We start from the raw sequence: 20,651 nt of genomic DNA, 5'->3' as shown, positions 1-20,651 counted from the left end.
AGATACAGGGTCTCTCAACTCCTAAGCAGGGGTAGACAGGCCGGGGGTGGGCCTTGGGCCAACATTCTCTGCTGCCTCTGCGTGCTCAAAGGTCATATTGGGGGTGACAGGATTTTCTGCTTGACCGTTAAGATCCTGGGAGGGTGAGGGGAGAGGAGCAGGGAGGAGGAGAGAGGGGGTGGTCTGGGGTATTCCACACCTGCAGGAGCTACCCTGCCCCGGGGGAGAATTCGGTACTGCTGGGGCTCCTGTTTCCCGCCCGCCCCACCCCAGCTAAAGAGCAGTCAGGGACTCTGGGCCTTGAGGAGTTGGGAGGCATTCTCCAGAGAGAGTCGTCATGGCCTACCTGAAGGAGTGCTCAAAGCAGACCAAGTGGATCATTGCCAGCGTTGCCAGTTTGATTCTGGTGTGTGTCATTGGATTGGTCCTGTGCTTCACGCTGCAGAAGGTCACCCAGCCAGGTAGGGGCCTCCCCGCCATGCCATCATGCTGGCTTTCCCCCATTGCTCACTCCTTGTCTCAAGCAAGGCTCTGTCCCCATGCAGGACAGCTCTTCTATTCTGTATCCCCACCGAGACTCAACCCCAGCCACCCCTCCATTTGCCTCTCCCTTACCAACCACACCAAGACTTCTCCCCAGCAGAGGGTTCCATTAGACTTCTTTCCCTACCCCAGGCTTCAGTTGCCTTAAGACCACACCAGATATTGGTCTTCAGCCCAGACCTCCCTTCTGTGCCCCCAGACACATTTCTTCTTGGAAGTCACGTGGGCATCTCAAACTCAGCAGACTGAGCCAAACTCATCCCCACACCTGCTCGCCCCTGTGCCTCCTCCATTCATTCACACAGGGACCTGGGAGCAGCTTCCACGCGTCCTGCCTCAGGCTTATCTCTTCGGGCCCTGCACGTTGAGGGTACTGCCTTCAGCCTGCTACCCTTTATCTGCTACCACCCTACCTTCTCAGGCTTCCAGGCTCCTCCTGCACCCCTCCTGGGCCCCTACGGCAGTCTTCCCCATTCACTCCGTCTCTCTCTGCCAGTGAGAGCATTCTAAACACTAAACTCACTCGCTGCCCTCAGCACATGTCCACCTCCTCTTCTGGAGTTCAAGGCCATTTACAACCTGATCACAACCCTCTTTTCCAATCTTGCCTTATTCCATTTCTATACTTCCCATCTGTACAAAGCCAATGGCCATTCCTTTAGGCAACCACACTGCTTCCTGCAGCCAAGTCTTTGCTTATAATGTCCTTTCTGTCTGGAATAACCGATCCCCTTTTTAGTCAAATTTACACGTGTCTTTTAAGACCCCCTTAAATGTTTCTTTGTCTGTAAACATTTTGACTGTCCCAGGCTGGTTAGGAGCTTCCTGGCACCTAGAAGCCCATGTATTTCCCTCCTGTGCAGCACTGATGACTCTGGGGGCCCACTGTCTCTGCTAGATGGCATGCTGGAAGAGTGGGTAATGGACGGGATTCCTGGGCTGGGGCGAGAACTGATGCTGGCAGCCTCCTTGGCTTCCTTCTAGGCTGTGAGCAGGATGCGGCTTGCCGCCCGGACGCAGACATGCTGGACTACTTGCTGAGCCTGGGCCAGATCAGCCAACGGGACAGCCTGCTGGTCACCTGGTACCACGCTGCCAACAGCCAGAAAGAGATGTGGGCTGCGCTGAACAGTAAGTCCAGCTGTGAGGGCTGGGATGGGCCAGGGTGGGAGTGGAAGAGATGGAGGGAAAGCAGAGGTTGGGATAAGACAACTCTACCTGTGAGGTAGCACTATGAGTGGGGGCTCAGAGAGGTTGAGTGACTGGCTCAGGCTGTGCAGCTGATAAGCTCTGACTTGAACCAGAGGTCTGATTCCAAAGTTATCATGTCCTGCCCTCCTCCCAGCTGTCAGGTGACTACTGTCCTTGCTAAGGAGGACTTTGCCCTCAAAGCCTAAGGAAGCCAGAAAATGTGAGTTTGTGGCCGAGGGCTACCAAACACAAGCTGTGAAAACCTAAGCAAATCATGTAACTCTGAGTCTCCAACTCAGAATGATTATGGCAACCAATCAGTGATTGCTCACTATGGAGCATGGGTTCTCCTGGGTCCACAAGCAGCCTGTTTCAAAGGTACAGTGTGACAGAAATAAAAAGGAGGCTCAGAAAAGTTGGGTGACTTGCTCGAGGTCACACTGAAAGTGGCTCAGCCAACATAGGAACCCAGAGCAGTTGGCCCCACGCTCTGCCCTGCTCAGTTCAACAGGAAGACAGCCTCTCCTTCAGGGCTGTTAGAATGCTCAGTAGAGAACATTCATGAACGTGCTGATAAACTCTTAAAGCAGTAACTATCCAAAATGAAAGACATGGTCCTCAAATTTGAGCCTGCTTCAGAAGACAGATTTCTGGCCCCACCCCCAGAGTTTCTGATTCAGTGATTCTGGGGTGGGGCCTGAGAATGTTCATTTCTGACAAGTTCTCAGGTGAGCTGATACTGCTGGCCTCAGGACATTTTCAGAACCCCTGCTTAACCAAAATCCCTCAATTTCGGATAAGGAAACAGGTCCAAAGTGTAAGAGCGTCTTGTCCAAGGTCACACAATTGGTCTGAGGCAGAGCAAGGCCTAGGCACCAGGTCTGGCTCATTCCCACAGGGCACCACACCAGACGGCCAGGGAGTAAGTACCTGGGAAAGGTTTACTGAATGACTGAATGAAGGGTTAGGGAGAACTTCCTGGAGGAGGCAGGCTGATAGTCAACAGCGGAGAGGCCACCACAGGATGGGGGGAGCCAGTTTGCTGTATTTCAGGGACCTCCTCTGATGGGGAGGCTAATGGTCAGACTTTGGTGATGAGGAAGAAAAAGACCCTTCCCTCTGAGGGAACCAGGCCAGAGAGGGAGGACCTCTCTGGCTCAACCCATGTCAGCCCTGAGGTAGCAGACAGCCAATCCCACCAGGCTGGGACCTGGGCCGAGAAGAAAGCCAAAGGCCCCACCCAGGCAGTGCTGACAGCACGGAAGCATGGAGAGGCACTCTTAACATAGCTTTCGAGGTCCAGAGAGGACCCCAGTCCCAATTTTCTTCCTGACAGTCCTGCCAGGTCCCTGGGCTAGGCCCCTGGGAGGAGGGTGGTGCCACAGTTGGGGTGGGGATCCTGCTAGTTAGCCAGTGGTAGGCTTAAACGGGTGACGTCATCGCGGACATGACTGTACATCCATGTGGAGAGGAGGGGCCAGAGTGAAGGCCTGAGAAGCAGACAGAAGTGGGTTCAAATTTTACATTGGACATTAACGTACCAGCAGAGTGATTTGGGACAAGTTACTTCACCTGTCTGCAGCTCAGTTTTCCCCTCTGCGAAGTGTGGTTTGGTAGGGTGACTATATCATTTATTGTCCCAACCAGGGCAATTTTTATAGTGAAAGAGATCAGTAATAATTATGCAGAGATAACAGAAATATACCAGGCAAATGGGGACATATGGTTACCCTAGTTAAGTGAACTACTCCATGTAAATAATAATTAACACATAGTGAATGCCCAACCAGGGATATTTTACTATTTAATTCTAGTAAACGAGGAAAAGGATACACAGAGAGGCCAAGTAACCTGCCCATGGTCACATAGCTTGCAAGTGTGAATGCTTGGACTGGAAGCTAACAGAATGGGTTTAGGGTCTGCACACGACCACAGTGCTCTCCTGCCTGGATGGGATGTGTACAGATCCTGGGGGTGGGGGTGGGGTCTTGGTAACTTCCCGTCTGTTCCCTCTGGAGAGCAACACTCCTTCCTGACTGTGCCCCCTGAGGACCAGGGCTCCTGCTGTGGCTGCAGGAACCTGATCTTTCCTTCATGGCCTACTCATTCTTCATACCCCCCACCCCCACCCCAAGCAAGTTGGACCCCCAGATTCAGCATCTGGAAGGCGGGTAACAGCTTTTAATGACAACGGAAAATTTTTCTAGGAAGAAGCTGGACTCAGGTGGCAATTGCAAGGAGGCAGGTTAGGTCCAGAACGCACTTTCCATCAGTGTTTAATCCAATTTGCTGAGTATTTGCTGGGCCCCTGCTCTGGGCCAATCTCAGGAAGAAGGTTCAGAATTGAGTAGGACGTGACCCTGTCTTCAGGGGGCTCACGGTGTCTCAAAGGAAGCAGCAGTGCCAGCGGGTCCCAGGACTCAGATCTGGCTCCAGTTCCGGCTCCTTCCTAATGCACCCCTACCTCCCCCAGATTGGAACTGGCCCCTGTTAGGTGGGACCACAAGGACAACAAGGAAGGAATTTGGATTTGGTTTTCAGGACACTGGGTGGGGTTGTTTTTGTTTTTTTAACAGAAGTGACATGCTCAGGTACGTGTTTAGAACTCACTCTAGTGGCTGTGCAGAGAATGGACTTGGAGGGGATCAGGGCCAGAGACAAGAGGAACAATCGGGAGTCTGTGAGCATAAACTGGAGAAAAGGCCCCTGCTGATGCCAACTGCCAGTGATGTTGCAGAAGCTGCAAGCAGCCCCACCCTCCCACCACACTCCCCAAATGCAGAGTGGTCTGCTGGGTGGTCTCCCAGCATCTGCTTCCCATTGCAAAGGCCTTAGCGCTTATCAGATGACATCCCCCTGACTGAGTTAACTGCATGAATTTAAAAGATAAAAACAATGCTCAGTGCTATCAAGGTGCAGAGATGGGCAAGCTTATGCACTTCAGGTGGGAACCTGAACCACAACAATTTTTCTGGACAGTAATTTGATAATGTGGACTAAAAATGACACCCTGCATTGTCCTGACTCAAATTCCACATAGGAATCAGAAGTAAGCAGAAAACCAGGATCATACATGCATCATTATTAACAAAAAAATTAGAAACTGCAGGAATGTCTCAGGAATAGGAGGGGGTTAACTAAATCGTGGTGTGCAACCTCAGCTTGGCCTCCTCCCCACAGGTATCAAGCTGGATTTCAAGAGTCTCAAGGCCGTGGGGCCCTCCCTGGATCTCCTACAGGCATTTGTAACTTTTTCTTTTAAAAGACATAAAAAACTGAAAATGCGTCATAATGTTGAAAGAAATAGGTTAAAAATTATAAATGCAGTGTGGTCTCAACTGTGTAAAAACTATACATTGACGAAAATGGAAGGAAATACATCAAAACGTGAACTATGATGGAAATGTAGATGAATATTTCCTTATTTCCTTTCTTCCTGTTTTTCTGTATTTCCTCTCTCTTTCTCTTTTTTTCTCTTTTTTTTTTTTTTTTAGTTTATTTGAGCCAAACAGAGGCTATGCCTGGAAACGGCATCTCAGCAGACAGAAAAATCCTTCCCTGTTTTTCTGTATTTTCCAAGTGTTCTATAATGAACATGAAGTATTTTTTATGATAAGAACTATTGTTTAAAAAACAATAAGGAACTGACTGAGTTCTGGCTCTTGCACAGGCAACATCATGGTCCTAGAGGCAGATGTCACCATAGAAGGGCTCAACACAGCCAATGAGACAGGGCTCCCCATCATGGCGCACCCCCCGGCCATCTATAGTGACAACACCCTGCAGCAGTGGCTGGAGGCCGTGCTGGCCAATTCCCAGAAAGGTAAGCACTTCTCTTGGCCCCCTTCCAGCTCCCCAGCCCGCTGGTCCTCAGAGAGCATGTGCAGGGATCACTCCCCTGGGAGGTAAGTCCAGTGTCCGTCACAAGTTGCCCATTGCCTTGGCTTTCCTGCCCAATGTTCCGGAAGCTGGGACTCAGGGAATTAATTCTAGGTGAGATGGAGGATGTGAAAGGGTATGTGGAGGGTGTTCTGTCCTGGACACACAGGTGAGATGGGGGATGTAAACTGCCAAGTGCCAAACACATAGGGTGTTCCCTCCTGGATCCACACAACTGGATACAAACATGTTCAAAGCTAAGCTTCACCCTCTCCTCCCACGTCCTTTTGCCAGTTACAGTCAGAATCTAGGCATGACCCTAACAATCCCCCTCTCCCCCATTTCCCGCATCATTTACTTGGGACAATCCTAACCCTAATCCAACCCCCTGCCCCTGTCCCAGCCACACCATCTCTTCTGGACCTCCTTCCTCACTGGCTTCCTGCCTCCAAATTCAGTCCCTTTTGTCTTCCCCGGACCACCGCCACCACCACACACACCTGAGTGAGCTTTCCAAATCCCAATTGTCATGTCGCATCTTTGCTTTAAACCTCCATGGCTCCCCATGGTCCTCAGGACAAAGTATGATCTCCTTGGCCTGGCTTTCAGCATCCCTCTGTAACTTCACGGCCTCATCTCCTGACTTTCCCCAGCCCCTCACCACCCGAATAGAATGGGCCTCTGTTCACACTGGGTCCATCCTCTCCCTAGATTGCCCTTCTCTATTCAAATGCCCCTTCCCAAAGGCCAAATGACCTCCCTACAGGCTCAAGTGGCTTAGGACCCTCTGAGACTGTCCTGTCAAAGAATCACAGTCCCTTTTCATCAGATGCTTGACAACCCCTGCACTAGCCCCAAGTCCTAAGCCCTTAGCTGGCCTCTGCTTCCTCTCCTCAAGGAATGGGAGCTCACTCCTGCAGCAGCCCTTCCTCTCTGGGTTAGTTCTGTCTGTTTGAAAGCCCTTCACAGTCAGCCAGAATCTGGTCCGTCTTACCACCTCCCCTTCCCACCCCATCCCCCACACACACACCATACCTGCTCTCCGCCCCAGGAAGTCATGTCTTCCAGTTCCTTCTTTCCTGAGCATGAGGGGCCAGTTCCCCAAGCTCTCGGCCACCTCCCCACAGGTATCAAGCTGGATTTCAAGAGTCTCAAGGCCGTGGGGCCCTCCCTGGATCTCCTACAGCGGCTGACAAAGGACGGGAAAGTCCGGAGGCCTGTGTGGATCAATGCCGACATCCTGAGAGGCCCCAACGTGCCCATCTCCATCGAGATCAATGCCACACGGTGAGTGGTCCCCTCTCTGCCCCAACTGTGTCCAGCCCTCTTCCTTCATTTGGCACAGGAAGTGCTCAGGTGACCCTTCCTAAGTTTGCCTCTAGAGACACCATGAACTCTGACTTCTGAGCCTTCACACATGCTGTAGGGACAGAGCCAGGATTGCAGTTTCCAGGCTCTCGGCCTCACGTGGAAAGGTGCTGGCTCAGGTAGTAAATGGCCATCAACTGTGATTGGATGGCCATCAGCTGTGGCTAGTTGGCAGTCAGCTGTAACCAGTGAGCCATTGGCCACTAATATAACTGTCATGGCTATGCTAGCATTAAATGGGGGCTAGCAAGAAGATGGTGGCTGAGCTAGCAAGAGTAGATTACAGTTAGCATGTGAGGTTGGTTGACAGAGAAGCGGACGGCAGGTTACGGATAGTGTGGCTCTTGCTTCCTGTGTCTCCAACCCAGCTGCCAGCTAGACTATAGTGGCATGACTCCCCTATCTATGGCTCCGTGGGTGTTCCATTTTGGCCTCACCATGTTCTGCATTCTTATGTGGGGAGCAGGACTAGAGATCCCACAGGCCGCCCTGCGTGACACATGCTATTCCTTTGCCTCAAATGCCTTCCCCCCATTTCCTGAAGAATCTTTGCCCAGTCATTATCTCCTCTGAAAACTGCCCCACATCCCAGGTTGACAACCACACTTCTAACACAGCCCTTATTTCATTTGAGATACTCTGTATCCCCAGTGACCAGGGCAGGGCTTGACCTGCTAGGAAAGTCTAAAATGCTGACTCCTTGCCCAGCCCCCATGAAATCCTAGCACTGCCACCAATAGCCCTCATATATACCAGCTGAATGGTGCTCTACAGTTTACAAAGAAGGGCCACATAAAAAGAAAAAACACACCTGATTCAATCCCTATATAGCGGCACCAGATGTTGGGAGTATTTTCCCCTCATTTTGCAGATGAGAAAGCTGACAATTGAGGCTTAATTTATTGAAAGTTTATTATGTGTCCCAGGCACTGTTTTGAGTATTTCAGTTGTAAAATACCATTTAACTGTCACAATGAGAATGAGGTAGGTACTATCATTTTCATTTTATTAATACAGTAACTATCTCCTCAAAGTTAAATGACCTGCCTAAGTCTAGTAATTGTCAGAGCAAAGATTCTAATTCTTTCTGATTCTAAGCCCCACGCTTTTTACCATCCATCCAACCAGCCAACAAGCCATCCATCCAGTATTGGGGATTCTCAAACTGAGGTGCATTTGGAAAGCAGAAGTTTGAAAAATATGGTCAGTGACCCAAGATAAATATGGTTTGTCTTCTTGGAGTATTGATTTTACTCAATAGTTTGGGAAGAGGAAGGGGTAAACTTATTTGTCTATTAGAATTTGCATCAGGGTAAAATCTGAATGAAATTTTAAAATCTGAAGCTTCAGAGGCTCTCACAGCAAGCAGAGCCCAGATCTCTACCCCTAGGGCTCTTGATTTCATCACCTCTGGCCACATGGGGATGTTTAAGAGGCTCTGCCAAGCCTGAAAGAACTCTGTCTTTGAGAATCAGAGGTTGAATAAACTGCCCCAGGTCCCAACCAGGACCTGAACCCAGACCCTTTGACTCCAAAATCCATGCCCAATTTGTGGGACCTTGAACAAGTCACTTCTGCTCTTTAGGACTCTACTTCTGCCCTTATATCATGTAGATTCAATAGGTCCTGACAATTCCTAGCACAGTGATGCAAACCAGGAAATGAGAAAAAGGCCAGCAAGGCTCTACAAGACCAGTGTCTCTGATTCTCTGCAGGTTCCTGGCCTTGGTTCAGGAGAAGTATCCTGAGGCTACCCTGTCTCCAGGCTGGACCACCCTCTATGTGCCCCTGTTCCCAAACAGCACCTATACCCAAGCCATGGTGGAGAAGATGCAGAAGCTGGTGGGAGCGCTGCCGCAGAGGGTCACCTTCCCTGTGAGGGCTGTCATGGCGCGGGCTGCCTGGCCCCACTTCAGCTGGCTGCTGAGCCAATCTGACAGGTGAAAACTCACAGCCCCTGCTCCTGCCAAACCCACCCCTAGGCACAGATGCCTCCAGGAAGATCCCAGATGCTCATGGCTGAAAGGGTCTTAAAGATTCTGGTATAGCCCCTGCCTAGTACTCACATTCTCTACAACATCCCTGCTTTCTGCTTGTATACTTCTGGTGATGGGCTGCTCACTATCATCTGAGGCAGCCGACTGTCCATTGGTGGATAACTCTGCCCGTTGGAGTTTATACTGAGACACAGTTTGCCTCCCTACAGCTTTCTCCCATGGGAGCCAGCTGTGTACTACACAGAGTGTACCTGCAACATCTGCCCCAGAGCAGTCCTATTGGGCTTGAGGAACCCTCACCCCCACTCCTGCAGTCTGCTCCCTGCTGACAAACCTCACATTTCTCAACCACTCCCCATAGGAGTCCTAAGGCTCCCCCTTCCTCCTTCACACCTGACCTCTCCCCCTATCCCTTTCTATCTTTGTCGTTTTCCTAAAACAGGAAATAGGAAATAGGAGGCACGTAAGCCATCCCCTTCCTCCTCCTGGGCCTCTGCTTTCAGTTCCTGAAGCCCCTGTGGTGGTTTCTGCCCCCAGGAAGCGGGGTAGTACTCCGGGAGAAGGGATTGGTGGGAAGTCAGATGCTCAGCCCCTGCCCAGCTAGGGTCCAGTTCTGAGCACAGGAGTGGGGCTGAGAACCTTGCTGGGCCCAGGTAGATGCTGAGCCTGCTCTCTGGGCCCCAGGTACAGCCTGACACTGTGGCAGGGTGCCTCGGACCCCGTGTCAGTGGACGACCTCCTCTACATTCGGGACAACTGTGCTACCCACCAAATCTACTATGACCTCTTCGAGCCTGTCCTTTCGCAGTTCAAGCAGCTTGCCAGTAGGAAGTGGCTTTGGGAGGGCGGGGACGGGAAGTGGGGCTGGACTGTGCACAGGGCAGCAGCTGGAGGACACTGGCGCAGAGCTGGAGGTGTGGGGCATCGGAAGGGGGAAATCCTGTGTGAAACGGGGAATCATTTTAAGTACCTACTGTGTGCCAGCCCCTGGTATCATATGCTAAGCTGCGTATCATGAAGCAGAGACTCCATTTTATAGATAGAAAACTTAGGCTCAGAACAGTTAAGGAATGTATATAAAGTCGTTCAGTCTTTACATGGTACAGCTCAGATTGGAACCCAGAAAATTCCAAACCCCATATACTTTCTCTTGCAGTATAGTTCCTCTGCGGGTCACTCTAATGTTTCAGAGAGCAGCCCCTTGGCTGTATCTGCTAATCAGTGATCCAGAGGCTACCTGTTCCCTTGTTCAAAGCCCTCATTCCCTGACTCCAAACCTAGGAGGGTAGGCAGTTAAGCTTTATCTCACAGGGGACCCATCAGATTCAACATCCCTCTCCTGGGAGCCATCTAGGTGAGGGGGAGGTTCCAATCCCAGCAATTCTGCTTATTGGCTGTAGAACCTTGGGCAAGTCACTTCCTGTAATCTACAAAATGGGAAATTACAGCTACTTGGTAGGTTGTTGTGAGGCTTAGAGAGAATGCATGTACAGCCACGGCACACAGAAGGCACTCTGAGAATGGCGGTCACTTCATCTTGGCTATTTGGGGCCCCACAGTGAATGCCACAAGGAAGCGAAGCTACTACACAGGGGGCAGCCTGATCCCTCTTCTCCAGCTCCCCAGGGGTGATGGTCTGAGTGTGATGTGGCTGGTTCCTGACATCCAGGGCAACGGAACAACAGCAACAGTGCAACTCCCAGGTGAGGTCTGCCTGCAGCCCCAGCTAAATGGTGGGGCTTCCCTTTGCTTGGGGCAGGGATTCTGTTACCATGGCAATATGGATAGGAGGTAGGAGAGGACAGTGTTGCCAAGGGCCTGGGGCTCCTGGCCTTCAGACCAGCACCTTTGAGCCCTCAGCCACATTGTGAGGCGGACACGGCTTCTCATGTCATTCTGATGAGTCCCATGCACATTTATGAATCAGCCCTTCCACGTAGGGCCCAGACCTAGTCCCCAGATCCCAGACAGAAGAGGCACTAGTCCTCCTCCTTGGCTGCCCATTACCACCCCTCCACCCCTTTAACAAGGGCCTCTGACATCCCCATGATAACTGAGCTCCAGACACTGTTGCCTCCACTGCCTTTTCCAGACAAAGAAGGCATGATCCTGCTGAACGTTGGCCTCCAGGAGCTTACAGCTGGGGACCCTGTGCCCATAGTACGTGCCCCAGGTGGCCGTGTCCTGACGTTGGAGTCATGCCTGCTGCAGCTTGCCACACATCCTGGACGCTGGGGCATTCATTTGCACATAGCAGAGCCCATAGCCCTTCGGCCGTCTCTGGCAGTGCTGGCCCACCTCTCCACCCTTGGCCACCTTCCTCGGCCTGTATGGGTCGGCGTCACAGTCTCCCATGGGAGTTTTGTGGTTCCTGGCCACGTGGCTGGCAAGGAGTTGCTTACAGCTGTGGCCGAGGTTTTCCCCCATGTGACAGTGGCACCAGGCTGGCCTGAGGAGGTGCTGGGCAGTGGCTATGGGGAACAGCTGCTCACAGATATGCTGGAGCTGTGCCAGGGCCTCTGGCAACCTGTGTCCTTCCAGCTGCAGGCTGGGCTGCTGGGCCAGAGAATGGCTGGAGTTGTGGCCAGGCTACTGGCAGCCTCACCCCGGGCCACTGTCACAGTGGAGCACAGCTCCACGGGGGGCAACTATACATCTGTGCGGACAGTACTGCTCGCAGCCAGGGCCGTGGACAGAACCCGGGTCTACTACAGGCTGCCCCAGAGTTACCGCGAAGACTTGCTGGCAGATGTTGGCAGAAACTGATCACCCAGTGGACGGAAGGACCCCTGGGTCAAGTCTTCCCATTAGGGAGGCAGGAAAAATAAATGTCTGCCTTTCTCAATGCACTGCACATGTGTCCTTGGCAGGATGGGGTGGGAGTGAGTTGGCCACTGAAAGTGACTAGAGGGTCTGGAGGCTGGGGGCCAGATCATTCCGGTTGTCCAAAAGGAACTGCTCACAGGCCTTGAATGTGTTGTAGAACTCAGAGGAGAGGCCAGCCACATTGGTGGTCACATAGTTGAGAAAGCCCGGAGTGGCCTGGTTGTAGTAGGACACCTGCAGGACAGAAAGCCACACTCAGGGAAGCTGGGCTGGGGAGGGAGTGGGAGCCCAGTGGACATGAGTGGGGAGGCAGCCTTGCTTAAGCCTGCTGGGAGGGCAGCACCCGGGGCCTTAGAAGACTACAGGACTGCCGGGCATGACCTCCAGCAGGTTTCCAGACCCCTCCCTCTGGGTGCTGACAACCTTAACTTCCCTCTGGCACTACATACTACCATCTTCATGTGTCTCCCCAGCCAGCCAGGAGACCCTGGCAGACAGGGACTGGGTCTCCAGAGCCCAGCATGGAATCCTGTTTAAAAGCTGTGTTAGGGCTGGCCCAGTGGCACACGTGGTTGGAGCGCCGTGCTCCTAAAGCCCAGGTTGCCAGTTCGATTCCCACATGGGCCAGTGAGCTGCGCCCTCTACAGCTAAGATTGTGAACAACAGCTCTCCCTGGAGCTGGGCTGCCGTGAACAGCCGGAGGTCGGTGTGGACTGCCATGGGCTGCCATGTGATGCCAGCATGAGTGGCCAACAGCCATCATGAGCAGCTAACGGGCAACCGGCAACCGACTGCCTCAGCCAGGGGGAGCGCAAGGCTCATAATACCAGCATGGGCCAGGGAGCTGTGTCCTACACAACTAGACTGAGAAACAACGGCTTGAACCGGAATGGGCCGGGGGGGGGTGGGGGGGTGGGGGGGTGGAAGAAGCGGGGGGAAAGGAAAACAATAATTATAAATAAATAAAATAAAAGGTGGGCCTTAGAGATCTTCCTGAGAAGCTCATCAGTTAAGTGTATTACCTGGGCAAGTCTTAGGGGCCCTAGCAGCAGCTGTGAACCAAGGGGAGCTGCATATCCCCACCCTGGCTCACTTTCAGTCCCCTCCCCACATCGTTTGATGGGCCCTGAGAACCACAGCAAGCCTTCCTAGAACAAAGGGGTATATAAGTAAATAACGATGAATTTTAGATCAGAACCCAGGCCTTCTGCCCTCAATGTCTAGAGCTTTTCCAAGACCCTGTAGTGGCCTTGGACTTACTCTGCATGGATGAGATCTTAATCAAGGTAAGATTAGATCTCACGTTCAGCCTGATACTCTTAGGTTCCCCCAAGCTGTAAGAGAGCCTGCTGGCAGGCAGGAAATGGGGGCCTAGGGCTAGAATTGTGTGAGCCAACAGCACTGAGCCCTGTACATGAGTGTTGATTTGGGGGTGGGTCCAGATGGAGGGCAAAGGGGACATGGCCTCACCTTGGTCAGCTGGTCCCCCATGCGCCAGAAGCAGAAGCCTGAGCAGAGGGTCTCCCCGCGCCTATACTCTGGCGTCTCACGATGAGTGGGCAGCGTAACTGACCTGAGTGCAATGACATAGGGGTCCCTGGAGAAGAAGGGCAGAGAAGGGCACAGAAAGAAAAGGTGAGAGCCTATTTTGCCCACCTAAGGCTCCGGAACTCCCCTCAGCACTGACACCAGAGTCTAAGGCATATAAACTCTTAAAAGCCCAAAGCCTGAAGAGGGGAGTCACCCATGTGTGAGCAGCGTTGAATTCGCCAGAAGCCAGCGTGACTTCACTGTGAATTTTGTGGAAAAGCTCCTCTACTGCAGACACTCGGGAAGGAGTGCTGGGCTTCGGGATTTTTATGCTTCATCTTTCTGTACCTATTTCTAGCAGAAGTGAGGCCGTCTGTCCTGGCATCCTCACTATAGCCCAGCTGGCCAGCTCACCACCCTTCAACCAACATGGGGCTTTCAAAGGATGGAGGCCAAGAAGGCACCATGTGAGAAATGGCCTTGCCACCCCAGGGACAGAGACTATCCTGCTTTAGAGCATGAGTGACCAGAGGGGAGGTGTATTCCCTTGTCCCTTTACCCACAGTAAAACCATGGCAGCCTAGAAAAGCCAAGTGGTACCTGGGGTCCCACAGCCAAAGGGAAGCACAGCACTGATTCTTTCTGGGGAGCCCTGCCCACGTCCCATCCCAGCAGGCAGGCACCCACCCATTGTCACAAGGCTTCCGTCGGGACGCCAGGATCACAAAGTCCTGGGGCTTGGCATCGCCGCCGAGGGCAGGGCTGATGACATGGTAGATGGCATCGTCCTCGTCCACCTGGTGCACTAGTTCCACGCTCCTGTGGGAAGGCCCAGAGCTCAGAGCCCAAGGTCATCACACTGGTTCCTTGTGCAACAGTGGCTCTGGCCCAGTTCTCCCTGCCTCAGCCTCCCCAAGCAGATGCTTAGGGGACATTTCATCCCCTACACTGCTCAGCAGGGGCCACAAGAGAACAGGAAGGCCTGGCCAAGGTGCACAAACATACACAGGCAAATGCATACACATGCGCAGACACAGGAACAGACAAAGACCTGCACAGACACACACATAGCTGCGGGCATACCTCCATACAGACACATGGATAGAGACACCCACCGTGCACACAGACCCGTGTGCATCTGTACACGTTTGTGCAGGTTCACATGCCCCACACAGGTGTGTGATCATTGACTGGTTGTACTGAATATTTAGTGAGCGCCTGCCATGTGCCAGGCACTACTCTAAGTGCTTCACATGTACTACGAGTTTAATCCTACAATAGCCCAGCAGCAGGTACTCTTACGTAGAGGAAGGGCTGAGACTCAGGGAAGTAACCCGCCCTCAGCCCAGGACTAATAGGGAAACAACACTGAAATGTGCTCAGCTATCAGATGCCGGAGTGTGTCCCTCAGGCCCCGGGCACACCACACTCACGTGCCTATACACACATAGTCTTACACCAAAACACACACACACACTCACACAAAGACATCCACACAGAGGTATGCATGACCATGTCCAGACCCACTATCTTCTCCCCTGCTCTCCCACTTACCCTCAGAGGCTGCCTCAGAAGCAGAGTGGCTGTGGGCAGGGTGGGGGGAAGCAGTCAGGGGCTCCCTTACCCCTCAGGCCACTCCCCCACAATCCCATCAAGTATCAAGATCTGGTCTGGCCTTCAAGGCCCACACCAGCCCACCTCCTCCAAGAAGCCTTCCTACCATATGCCCAACCCTCCACTGCTCCACAGCATTCACCACCATATCACCTCTCAGGCTTCTTGAATGGCACTGCCAGCAGACCTGGGGTCACCTAGACCAGGCTTTTTAAAGCAGCACAGCCCTTTTGCAAAGAAACCTTAAGCAGAAAGCCCATGTATAAGCAGCTACAAGAGGACCTGCTCAGATGAGAACAGATAGGGGCAGGAGAGGGAAGGCCAATTTGTCAAAAATCAAGCGACCTACTCACTGAATTTCCAAATGCACAGGTCTTCATTATGGATAAACTCAAGAATATAGGGTCCTCGTAATAAGGCATTGGAGAAATGATCAAAGAACCCCCTACCCCCAAAATGGGGTATTGGCAATAACAAAAAATGATTTCAAAGGAATTTGAAAAATTACCAGTTTCAATTTAACATTCTCATATTAAACACTGAAATCTTAGGAAAATACTGTTTTTCTAAGAACAAATTTATCTTCCTTGACTAAATGCAAAAAGATATTCATATGAAGAATCAGTAAATTTGGGGAACAAATGTGTTCACAGGAATAATATTTATAGTCAGTCATTCACTACATTCAAAAATAACATATTCATGTACATATCCATAAAAAGAACTGGCAAACTTGGTAAATTCAGCAAATTGGCCATCAGTTGGCCTGAACCTAGGAGGGAGTCCCACCCACTCCTTCAGCCTTCCTACTCCCACCCTTAGTTTCTGAAACTCCTCTTGGAATGAAAAACGCCATAGAACACAGCATGAAAATCACAGATCCATCCATGAGTGCAAATCCATGACCCTCCCCTCAAGTACCCATTTTAAGAGGAGGAAAACTAAGGCCTACGACAGGAAATGACTTGCCCAAGGTCACACAGCTAGTTGGACGAGAAACAGGACAAGATCTTCGACTCCAATTCCTGGCTCAGTCTCTTCCCAGAAGGCTCAGAATACCCCTGACCCTGACTCCCACCTAACACATAACTACAGTCCCCCACCCCACCCCTGGCTAAAGGACAGCAGGGCTGAGCATAATGAGGGATGACTCAGCAGGACATGTGAGGGCTCCCCTCCCCCTCAGGCCTGAGAAGGGGCCCTGCCCCCCCTGTGCCTGGTCCCTCACCGGTAATGCTTGTCCCACTCAGACCTCCGACGCAGGTCTGAGAGTAGCAGGAAGGCCTGGGTTGTGTCCACGTGCACCAGCATCTCCATGTGGAAGGAGAGGTACTTGTCATCCTCCAGAATGTACAGGGAGACCTGCAGGGGACAGAGGGCCGCCTTGTTCCTGCACTCCCTCCCAGACTATGTTGGATGGTGGGGTGGGTTGACCGGGATGCTGGACATGAAGTCTGGAAGCTCAGGGCTGCCACTGACTCGCTATGTGACTGTGAACAACAGAGTCAACCTCTCTGAGCCTCAGTCATTTCCCTATGAAAATGGCTGTTGAGAGAATTTAGCACAGGTGGACAAGAAGGCATCTTGTCCAAGACGCAGTGACTGAAGCAACAATGGAATGGATCCTCAGAGCCAGGGGCCCATCCAACCCCCTAATGTTATGGGTGGGGAAGTGACTCAGGCAAGAGTGACAGAGCTCATCTTCCCTCAGCCCATGCTTGCTCACTGCCCCCTCCCCCCCCACCCCCCCGCCCCCCCGCAGAGAGAGAGAGAGGAAGCAGCTGGGCAGAGAACAGCAGGAATGAGAAATGGGGGCAAGAAGGCAGGCAGGGAGCAGAGAAAGATTTGGGGGTTCTCTGCTCCAGGCTCTGTGGGGGCAGGTATGTTTCCATGATCTCATCCCATTCCTTTTAAGAAACCCCCTTTTGACCTGAGTGGTTTGAGAGGGTTTCTGCTCCTTGCAATCGGTCACCTCCGGTTGCTCAGAGGAGAAATGATGGGTGGGACCAGCTACCTGGTTGATCTCTGAGGACAGTACCCAGTTGTCCTTGGCCACCAGCATCTTCAGGGAGGAGACGTTGTTGTAGCTCAGGTACACCTGGACAGGGCACACACAGAGGCCTCACCTTCTCCCCTTCCTCGGGGCTCCGTGCTGAGGCCATGCTAAGGAACTTGGGTCATGGAGAAGGGTAGGAGCTGGGCTTTGGGGAAGGAGGCCCAGGCCTGGCCAGACTTGCCCAGTGAACCTGGACAAGCTGCTCCTCCTCTTAGGGGCTCAGATTCCTTCCCCAAACAGGAACACAGGAGAGCCCTTTGCCAACCATACCAATCTTGAGGTGTTAATATCCGGTCCCCTTCAGGCCTATCTCCAAACCCATTCCAACAACAGGGGAAAGTTGGGGGGGGGCGGTGCGGTGGGCCCAAGGACTCTACCCTTGGAGCAGGGGGCCTTACCTGATTGCTTGGGTCCCAGGGGACAGAGAGAGGCATCTCCGCCTGCTTACAGGACACAATGTACTTCCTGGAAGAGAGGGAAGAGGACAACCTTGGTCCCTTGGGAGCCCATCTCTTTGGACAGACTTCAGTGCAGGCCTACTGTGTACCAAGCCCTGTGCTCAGCCCAGCAGCTGGGAGAGACTCCTGTCTTGCCAGGGAGACTGGACAGGCACACAGAACACAGCAGCGAGAACATACAAACTCAGTCAGGGGTGGGAAGGGACAGGGGGTTAAGAGTGTTGGGTGAAGGTTCAGTGACCCACACCCTTGCTGAGCTAAAGCTACTTCACCCTTATGCCTCAGTATCCTCATCTGTGAAATGGGGTCAGTAGTCACACCTGCCTCATAGAGTTGTCACGAGAACAGTGCTTGGCATATGGCAAATACTCCAGGAATGCACATTTTCCTTACTAACAATGGATGGTGATGGTGACCCCTGGTGTGTTTACAGCTCTTTCAAGTTTGTAAAGTGCTTCCTTAGCAGAGTCATTTACACCTGGGTTTGCATCTTGAGCAATCACTTCTCCTTTCAGGAACTTTCTTCATCTGTCAAATGGGCATCAGACTCAATGGAAGGAACACAGGATTTGAAATTGGCCACATCCGACCAGGTTCAAACCCTCACTCTGCTCATCATTCCTATCTGTGTGCCTGTGGCCGGCCACCTAATCCCTCTGTCCTCCGTGTCCTTGCCTGTACAATGAGCCAGTCAAACCACTGTGGAATGAGGCTGCATGGATGCAAAGGGCCCAGCCAATGCCCAGCACAGGGGCAGCACTGCAGAAATGAGAGGCCCTGAGGCCTGGGGAGCCGGTGGACAGCCCTGAGCCCTGTGTCCCCTCCCACCACCCAGCCCCGACTTGCCTGTCCAGGCGGATCTTCTTCCTGGCACTGGCCTCTCGGTACCGCCGCTCGCCATCCTGGGGAGAGAAGCAGAGACAGACTGTGGTGCAGGCAGGACAAACCAGCTTGTCCCCGCCCCCATTACTGATACCCCACTCCCCCTCCAAGGACCCAAAGAGGCCCTGCCACCACCCTCCAGTGGAGTTCAGGCCTCACTGGGACCGCCAGAGTCAGAGCAACCTGGACAGGAAAGTGCCAGGTCCCTGAGTGACTCTGGGAACTCCAGCTGCCCTCACTGGACCTGTTTCCTCCTCCAGAGAAGGAGATCCTTAAGGGTACTTGCAATGCTAATACGAATCCACATTTATTGAATACTTGCTATGTACCAGGCACTCTTCCAAAGTACTTTTCACACAAAATTTCATCCAGGCCTCAAAGCAACCCTAGGAGGTTGAAACTAGTACGATCGCCATTTTACAGAGGGGGAAACTGAGGCATCAAAAGGTTAAGTGGCTTGTCCAAGGTCCCAAGGGTAGGAATAGAGCATGGATCAAAAGCGTGATGGCCTAGCTCAGAGCTCGTCCTCTTAATCACGACTTCTTATGTCTCCCCACTAATGAGCATTAAATAGCAAAGACCTGAAAGGACCTTGGGGACTGTACACTATACCACCCGTCTGCCAGGTTCCCTACTCTTCCACCCAACACTCAGTCCTGACTGCCCAACACTCAGCTACAGAGCAGGGGCTTTTCACAGCCCGTGCTGGACCTTGTGAGGCAGACAGGTAGGGCAGGGACCTTCCCAGAGAGAGGGAAAGGTGTCTCCAAGGTCACTCCCTGCCCGCCCCCCGCCCCCCAGAGGCAAGCCAGGGCCTGGCCGAGAGGAGGCCCAAGAAAGCATTTTTTAAGGGATAGCCTTTGAACCCAGGCCCCTCACTCTCATCCCTGTGCTCCTTGTTCACCTGTCACCATTGTCATAACACTCACCACTTCCTGAGTGCCTGCAGGCCCTAGCCAGGCCCAGGTTAAGTATCCCAAGATGCCACCACAGCCCCATCAGGCCGGGGCTGCAGATATGCCTGCTTTACACATGGGGACTAAAAGCCTGCAGAAGGGACCTGCTAGAACATGACAGGCGGTTCCAATCCACATCTGACCCCCAAGCCAGTGCTCTTCCAACTCTGCAGGCCCATGAATGCCTGTTAACATCTAACTATGAGCCGGGCTCACCCACAGCCTGAATTCTTTCAGGCAGCACAAGGTGCCTACCTGGCACAAGGGGCATCTCTGGGGATCACACCAGGACACTTACTACTGGCTATGCCCCAGCAGAGGGGCAGGGCTGGGCCCATTCTCCCAGGGCCTGTCAAGGGCTAGCCCCAAGCTGGGCCGAGAGGGAGGGGAGCTGGTGGGGGGCAGGTTCTGCCCTGACTCACCCCAGGTTGAGGCCGAATCCAGGGCAGCATCTGGGGCTGATCGTTTGCATCCAGCACCACGAAGGTCATGAAGGCGCTGTTGATATGCCGGCGGTGGGTCTCGGCCTCCTGGCGGTACGCCTCCACGCACACACCGACCTCCATGCTGAGGGCAAGGAGGGCCGCTCTCATGCTGAACAGACCTTCCCGAGGCCATGCCCCTCCCCCAACACGCGGGCTCGCACACACATGCGCACGTGCACACACACGCTCTCCTGCAGGTCTCCCAGCAGCAGATCAGAGTCCCACCGGTAGGCAACCCAGAACTGTTCCCTTTCATTGGTGTTTGCAGAGCACCTACTGCATGCCTGTCCCTGTGCCACTCACTGGGGACACAGAAATGAATAAGCCTGACCGGTCCACACCCGTGTGGGCTGACAGCCAGGGGATGGGCCAACAAACATATATATATATGTATATATATATGTAAAACACGTAATGATAATATGAAAATGAAAATATGTTATGGGAGGACATGAGCAAAGGGGTGGAGGTACAAAGCCTTATTAGAAAAATTGTTCATTACACACTCATTCGCCAGCGCTCTAACAGCCGTGATCCTGACAGGTCAGTGGGTGCTGTTTCTTTCTATCTGACTGTCTTGATTAATTATAAAATAGCAGCCACCACCATCCCCCTCATTTAAGAAGGTCTGTGCTCCCAGAATGTAGACAGTATACAGATGGAGACACCAAGACCTAGAAAAGGGCAATAACTTGCCCAAGGTCACACAACAGTGAGGAAGAACATCTGGACCGGAAACCAGGCCTCACAGCTCCCAGGCCAGGGCTTTTACCCTGCACAGCAGCAGAATGTGTGCTGGCCAGACTGCGAATAATAATAGTAATAATAATAATAGCAGCAACAGTTGACCTTCACTGAACATTTTC

At 52.6% G+C, this 20,651-nt stretch overlaps 2 protein-coding genes across 2 annotated transcripts in view; one reads left to right on the top strand and one right to left on the bottom strand.

Moving 5' to 3' along the window:
• The first annotated feature begins 337 nt into the window (after positions 1–337).
• On the top strand, positions 338–11,744 carry FAM151A (family with sequence similarity 151 member A). Its single transcript, XM_019742866.3, has 8 exons — positions 338–461; positions 1,528–1,674; positions 5,405–5,557; positions 6,741–6,900; positions 8,697–8,921; positions 9,663–9,802; positions 10,538–10,681; positions 11,071–11,744. Exons 1-8 carry the CDS (start codon positions 338–340, stop codon positions 11,742–11,744), a joined length of 1,767 nt encoding a protein of 588 aa, XP_019598425.3.
• The window catches only part of ACOT11 (acyl-CoA thioesterase 11), a 46,337-nt gene continuing 33,561 nt past the window's right edge, over positions 7,876–20,651 (bottom strand). Inside the window, exons 9-16 of the mRNA XM_019742864.3 lie at positions 19,723–19,867; positions 18,309–18,364; positions 17,403–17,469; positions 16,963–17,046; positions 16,177–16,310; positions 14,022–14,153; positions 13,275–13,401; positions 7,876–12,038 (exon numbers count right to left, since the gene is read on the bottom strand). Of these exons, the coding sequence (XP_019598423.3) occupies positions 11,883–12,038; positions 13,275–13,401; positions 14,022–14,153; positions 16,177–16,310; positions 16,963–17,046; positions 17,403–17,469; positions 18,309–18,364; positions 19,723–19,867 (901 nt within the window). The 3' untranslated portion in view covers positions 7,876–11,882. The remainder of the gene's footprint in view (positions 12,039–13,274; positions 13,402–14,021; positions 14,154–16,176; positions 16,311–16,962; positions 17,047–17,402; positions 17,470–18,308; positions 18,365–19,722; positions 19,868–20,651) is intronic.

This window comes from Rhinolophus sinicus, chromosome 14 (genome assembly GCF_057876585.1).
Source record: "Rhinolophus sinicus isolate RSI-liver-muscle chromosome 14, RSI-T2T, whole genome shotgun sequence".
In the NCBI taxonomy this organism is placed as follows: domain Eukaryota; kingdom Metazoa; phylum Chordata; class Mammalia; order Chiroptera; family Rhinolophidae; genus Rhinolophus; species Rhinolophus sinicus.
This window is presented reverse-complemented; position numbering and strand designations above follow the sequence as displayed.